The following is a 7,038-nucleotide window of genomic DNA, read 5'->3' as shown; positions in this document are numbered from 1 at the left end:
TTTTTTGCCTTCCTCTGGATCAGCTGCGGGTGCAGGATTGTGTCTGTGGAGGGTTTCTATTCCTTTTTTTTTTTTAGTTATTTTATTCTATTTATTGATTGTTTTCTATTAGTTGAACTAGATTGGAGTCTCGAATCTTCTCAGCACGAGGGCGGCTTCGTATATTCTACAAGTATTTGCGGGATGAGGAAAAAAAAACATTTTATAAATGAATGAAAAAAATGTAAATGAATATAATTTACTTAATCATTTCACACTGATAATAAAAAAAAAACTCTTAGGAACAACAGAGAAAACTTCAGTAAAACGAAACTAGGAAACTCCAGTAAATTTGAATCGGAGTCCCTCCTACAGCTGACTCCCCTTCAAAGTCCCCCTTACTTTAGAGTTTCCCTCAACATGGGAATCCCCATCCCAATCCCTCCTTACATCAGAGTCCCCATCAGCAGTGCTGGGGCAAGGTCACCTAGTGCCCAGGGCAAAAATGCCGAACGGTGCTCCCGCCCCATCCCCCTGCACCTCCCAAAACTGCATGAACATTGTGTCAGCAAAAATCCCCTCCTCCAACCCCCCCCCCCACCAAAAAAAAAAACATTCAAGCACTAATCTTCACACGTACCCATAAGCATAAATTATCTTTGCAAGCCAAAATTCTGTCTGAACAAAAATTCCCCCTCTTCCAGTACAAATCCCCCCCTCCAAATCCCCCCACCAGTGATGGGGCACTATTCCTCCCACTGACACCAGTGACGGGGCACTATTCCTCCCACTGACACCAGTGACGGGGCACTATTCCTCCCACTGACACCAGTGACGGGGCACCATTCCTCCCACTGACACCAGTGACGGGGCACCATTCCTCCCACTGACACCAGTGACGGGGCACCATTCCTCCCACTGACACCAGTGACGGGGCACCATTCCTCCCACTGACACCAGTGACGGGGCACCATTCCTCCCACTGACACCAGTGACGGGGCACCATTCCTCCCACTGACACCAGTGACGGGGCACCATTCCTCCCACTGACACCAGTGACGGGGCACCATTCCTCCCACTGACACCAGTGACGGGGCACCATTCCTCCCACTGACACCAGTGACGGGGCACCATTCCTCCCACTGACACCAGTGACGGGGCACCATTCCTCCCACTGACACCAGTGACGGGGCACCATTCCTCCCACTGACACCAGTGACGGGGCACCATTCCTCCCACTGACCCCCCCCCCCCCCTGCAGTCTGCAGGACCCTAATCTGGCCCTTTGGTAGTGACGTTTGTAGACGCCTGTTATGGGATTTCAGTTAATGATGAATAGAAGTCGGTGCAGGAAGGATTCCTGTGTTTTGTAAGAACTTTATGAATCAATTAGAAGAGAGCGAACAATGCGGATGGACCGGTATGACGAGGCGGAGCGCTCTGGACTGTCAGGTATGTGGAGGTCAGAGAATCCCATGGAGAGGAGAATGTTACACAGAGCACACCGGCATAGCTAAACCAATCGGATGGCCTGAAAGGGAACCTTCAGTAACGTTACAGGATTGTATGACGAAATACCTGACGTGTCGCAATATACACGCCCCTGACGTGTCGCAATATACGCGCCCCTGACGTGTCGCAATATACGCGCCCCTGACGTGTCGCAGTATGCGCGCCCCTGACGTGTCGCAGTATGCGCGCCCCTGACGTGTCGCAATATACACGCCCCTGACGTGTCGCAATATACACGCACCTGACGCGTCGCAATACACGCACCTGACGCGTCGCACAGACACCAGCATTTATACGATTGTGTCATCCCTGAGCCGGCATCTCGGTCCCGGCAGTAGATGGTGACCCTGGATGATGCCTGAATAAAGATGGCGCCGACCTGCGGGAGAGCCGGTGAAGGCAGTGTTCCAAGCTGATGTTCTTCGGTGAATTGCGGGGCATTTATTTTGAATTGCACCCCAACACGCTGATACAGTAGTGAACGAGGCACCCCAACCCATTGTAGTGCGCTAATAACGAGTCGCGTCCGTTTTTGGCGGCGTTGCGGTGCCTGGCCGGCCGATTTGAACCGTTGCGCCACGATGCAAAACTAAGGTGTGATTGGGCTTTAGACCTACCGAACTGCAGAGAAAAATCAGGTCTCCCGCCCTGCCAGACAGGACTGTGCTGTGTGGCAGAGCTGTGCAGATCTGGGGAATGGATGGACAGGGATACAAATCCTTTGGCATCTCCATTATATATATTTAATTTGTGTTTTTAGCCGTTTTCCCGGAGTTCTGCTTTGAAAAAAAAAAAAAAAAATTCCTAAAAGTTGGAGACTGTGTTGGGAGTGGTGAGGGATGACGAATGGGGACTCGGCTGCGACCTCGGAGTTGTTTGTCTCTCGTGTCCCCATTGTGCTCCATTCTGTCTCCTTCACCGACAAGGAGGGAGCCACTTCCTCCCCAGAGAAGAATAGGTGACATCACACCCCCCTCCACCCCCCGGCCTTCCAGTAAGAGGTGACTAACCTTTCCCAGTGTGCCAGAGGGAGAGAAAAGCTCACAATCCAATCCCATATAGAGAGAATATCAGTCTGCACAGTTATACCGGCTCCTCTTCTGCACCTGAATTCACTGCATTTTCCTGGCTGGAGGATGTCCAGCATCATCTTGCTCTTTCCTCCTCAGCCTGACTGTCCCTGGCCCGTCCCCTTTCATCTGACCTGGGACAAAGGGGAAGGGGCACGTGCCCCAGGTTCATTGTCATGGACTGATTTCCCTGGCCCCGTCCCTTTTATCTGAGCTGGGACGAAGGGGGGGGCAGAAGGGGCACGTGCCCCTGGCTCAATGCCCTTTACGGACTTCCCTGGCCCCGTCCCTTTTCATCTGAGCTGGGACAAAGGGGAAGGGGGGGGGGGGAGGGCAGAAGGGCCACGAGCCCCGGGCTCAATGTCATGGACTGACTTCCCTGGCCCTGTCCCTTTCATCTGAGCAGGGACAAAGGAGGGGGGGGGGGAGAAGGGGCACGTGCCCCGGGCTCAATGTCATAGACTGACTTCCTTCCCTGGCCCTGTCCCTTTCATCTGAGCTGGAACAAAGGGGAAAGAGGGGGCAGAAGGGACACGTGCCCCGGGCTCAATGTCATGGACTGACTTCCCTGCCCTCCCCCTTTCATTCATTGGACTTCAAAGGGGCAGGACAGGCACAGTCAGGCTGGGGTGGATCTAGCCCTTTTCTCCCAAAGCGGACTGTCCCTGGCCCGCCCCTTTCATCAGAGCAACATAGGGGAAGGGGGGACAGAAGGGACACGTGCCCCGGGCTCAGTGCCATGGACTGTCTCTGGCCCCATCTCTTTCATTCATTGGACTTCAAAGGGGCGGGCCAGGCACAGTCAGGCTTGGGAGGATCTAGCCCTTTCCCCCTAAGCCTGACTGTCCCTGGTCTATAACTTTCATCTGACCTGGGACAAAGGGGGGAGGGGGAGGGCACGTGCCCCAGACTCCATGTCATGGGCTGAGACTCCCTGGCCAAGGAGAAGCATTTGGATCACACAAAGTGGATTTGTATCCGTTGTGGCCTTTGAAGGATATATTTATAGTAAATGATCTCTTTTGCCTTGCAGTCAGCTTTAATGAGATCACAGAATGGTAAGTGCAGGAAAATGCTTTGGAAGTGTATATACACTATATTGCCAAAAGTATTGGCTCCTCCCTCCAGATCATGTGATGCAGGCGTTCCAATCCCCTCCCAATCATGTGATGCAGGCGTTCCAATCCCCTCCCAATCATGTGATGCAGGCGTTCCAATCCCCTCCCAGTCATGTGATTCAGGCGTTCCAATCCCCTCCCAGTCATGTGATTCAGGCGTTCCAATCCCCTCCCAGTCATGTGATTCAGGTGTTCCAATCCCCTCCCAGTCATGTGATTCAGGTGTTCCAATCCCCTCCATATCACGTGATTCAGGTGTTCCAATCCCCTCCATGGACACAGGTGTATACAATCAAGCCCCTAGGCATGCAGACGGCTTCTACAAACATTGGTGAAAGAATGGGTCGCTCTCAGGAGCTCAGTGACTCCAAGCGTGGTCCCGTGATAGGTGGTCACCTGGGCAATAAGTCCATCCGTGACATTTCCTGGCTACTAAATATTCCACGCTCAACTGTTAGTGGGATTATAACAAAGTGGAAGCAACTGGGAACAACAGCCACTCAGCCACCAAGTGGTAGGCCACGTCACATGACAGGGCGGGGTCAGCGCATGCTGAAGCGCACAGTGTGCAGAAGTCACCAACTGTCTGCAGAGTCAATAGCTAAAGACCTCCAAACTTGGTGTGGCCTTCAGGTGAGCCCAACAACAGTGCGTAGAGAGCTTCATGGAATGGGTTTCCATGGCCGAGCAGCTGCATCCAAGCCTTCCATCACCAAGTGCAATGCAAAGTGTCGGATGCCGTGGTGTAAAGCACGCCGCCACTGGACTCTAGAGCAGTAGAGACGTGTTCTCTGGAGTGACCAATCCCGCTTCTCTGGCAATCCGATGGACGTGTCTGGGTTTGGTGGTGGCCAGGAGAACGGTACTTGCCTGACTGCATTGTGCCAAGTGTACAGTTTGGTGGAGGGGGGAATTTTGTTGTTGGGCTGTTTTTTCAGGGGTTGGGCTTGGCCCCCTAGTTCCAGTGAAGGGAACTCTTAAGGTGACAATTTGGACAATTTTATGCTCCCAACTTTGTGGGAAGAGTTTGGGAATGGCCCCTTCCTGTTCCAACATGATTGCACACCAGTGCACAAAGCAAGGTCCATAAAGACATGGAGGAGCCAGTTTGGGGTGGAGGAACTTGACTGTCCTGCACAGAGTCCTGACCTCAACCCCATAGAACACCTTTGGGATGAATTAGAGCGGAGACTGCGAGCCAGGCCTCCTCCCCCGACATCAGTGCCTGACCTGACAAATGTGCTTCTGGAAGAATGGTCCAACCTTCCCATAGACACCCTCCTAAACCTTGTGGACGGCCTTCCCAGAAGAGTTGAAGCTGTTATAGCTGCAAAGGGCGAGGCCAACTCAATATTGAACCCTACGGACTAAGACTGGGAGGCCATTAAAGGTCATGTGCGTGGAAAGGCCGGCGGGCCCCATACTTTGGCAATATATTGTATATTGAATAATATTTGGCTTCTGAGAGAACCTCCACAGATGCTCAATGTGGTAAACGTCATTAAGAGAAATCCAGTCGAGGACTCCAGTGCTGAATGAGTCCTGGGACTGGGGAAGGCTCGGATAAGTTGGGAACCAGTTGGAAATTTTGTAGTTGCATTGTTTATCTGTAGTTTTATCCAAACAAAGGTGAAAAAGGTAATGAAATTCTCCTCTCTGTGTCCTTGCAGGTCCTCTCACACAACCTCTGCACGCTGCTGAATGTTCCTCATGATCCAGTGGCCCTGGAAGAACACTTTAGAGACGATGACGAAGGTCCAGTGTCTAACCAGGGCTACATGCCCTACCTCAATAAATTCATTCTGGACAAGGTAAGACTAGTCCTCTATCTAGTTATTATCTCTGGGAACCAACAAAGGGATTTAAAATTTACATTTCAGTGACTGAAACATATAATGCCTTCTAAGTCATCTCTGTACCATCCGATCCTTGCCAGTTTCTGCTCTGTAGATTCATCAGTCATGGTCTCATTAAAGACCTGCAGTTGCCCTTTGTTCTCCACAGCAGGCACAGGGGATGTGACGGCACCCATCGCCGTTCCACTAAAGTTTTTGATACTATTCAATCTTAATAGAAAACATAATTTGTATCTTTCCCTGAAAGATGTTGGCTTTGAAGTAGACCTAAACTCAAAAGTGAAGATTTTCTATGTTATAGGGAACATTTAGAAATTGTGCCCAATCAGTATCTTGAAAAGTTCTGCAATTCCTCCTGAAAAAAATAGCACTTCCTGGTATGCGAGTGTGCCTAGGCATTTCTGTGTCTCATCCTAGTTAATGCACTGGCAAGGAGGAAGGAGGCAGAGTGAGGAGAAAGAGGTGACCACTTTGGAATCATAAGTGATGAGTCTCGCCAGTGCTGTGACCTCTTGTAACATCAGTCATTGTCTCAACAACAATCTGAGGTTTCCCTTCATTCTCCGCGGTAGGCACAGGGGATGTGATGGCACCCATTGCCATTCCACTAAAGTATTTGAGATCATTCAGTTTTATTAAAAAAACATCATTGTTATCTTTCCCTGAAATATGTTGGCTTTGAAGTAGACCCAAAATTGAAGACTTTGCTATAGGGAACATTTAGAAGTGCCAAATCAGTATCTTGGAAATTTCCCTTTTTTTTTTCTGGAATTCCTACGGACAAATAGCACTTCCTGGTATGTGATTGTGCCTAGGCACTCCTGTGTCTCATCTTAGCTTCTGCACTGGCAAAGAGGAAGGAGGCGGAATGACAGTAAGTGATGGGTCTCCCCAGTGCTGTGACCTCCCGTTACATCAGTCATTGTCTCAATGAAATAACCCACAGTTGCCCTTTATTCTCCACAGCGGGCACAGGGTGTCAAGGCCTGGACTTGAACCTGGGGCCTTGGCTGTGTCTGGCAGTAACGCTTCTCACTGAACTATCTGAGATGTTGGACATCACTCTGCCCGATCAATTGGACAATCCTGAAAAAATAAAGAAAAAACAGCGCAAACATAGACCTCTAAATAAAATCAATATACAAAGTGCAAACATAAATGAAAAATTGATCAATAGTGAAGTCCATTAAGATAAACCAAAGTTCAAAAAATATTTGTGCAAAAATAAATATTTTTCAAATTCTTCTTCTATTATAAAGGAACTTCCACCTTCCACCCGTGAAAACCAATATCAAATGCACTCACCAGATATAGGTGAATAAAACGCCTCTTAGGAATTTATGGGATCCTAAACCCTCTTTCGTATCCACTCTATAGGAATCCTCCTCTCCAGCATAGGCTCCACCATCCGACCAGGGAGAAAAAATCTCAGATAGTGTAATATTGTAAGACACCATTCATAAGTGAAATCAAGGATTAAGGCCACTCACATTCAATTCACTT

General features: G+C 49.6%; 1 protein-coding gene across 1 annotated transcript in view; it reads left to right on the top strand.

Annotated features, from left to right (window-relative positions):
- The first annotated feature begins 1,401 nt into the window (after window positions 1-1,401).
- Window positions 1,402-7,038, top strand: part of LOC149438148 (switch-associated protein 70-like) — a 103,083-nt gene continuing 97,446 nt past the window's right edge. The window contains exons 1-2 of the mRNA XM_089660197.1: window positions 1,402-1,431; window positions 5,350-5,490. Coding sequence (XP_089516323.1) covers window positions 1,402-1,431; window positions 5,350-5,490 — 171 coding nt within the window. The remainder of the gene's footprint in view (window positions 1,432-5,349; window positions 5,491-7,038) is intronic.

Source organism: Staurois parvus, unplaced genomic scaffold (genome assembly GCF_062004578.1).
Source record: "Staurois parvus isolate SC_StPar_1 unplaced genomic scaffold, SC_StPar_1.0 ptg001212l, whole genome shotgun sequence".
In the NCBI taxonomy this organism is placed as follows: Eukaryota; Metazoa; Chordata; class Amphibia; order Anura; family Ranidae; genus Staurois; species Staurois parvus.
This window is presented reverse-complemented; position numbering and strand designations above follow the sequence as displayed.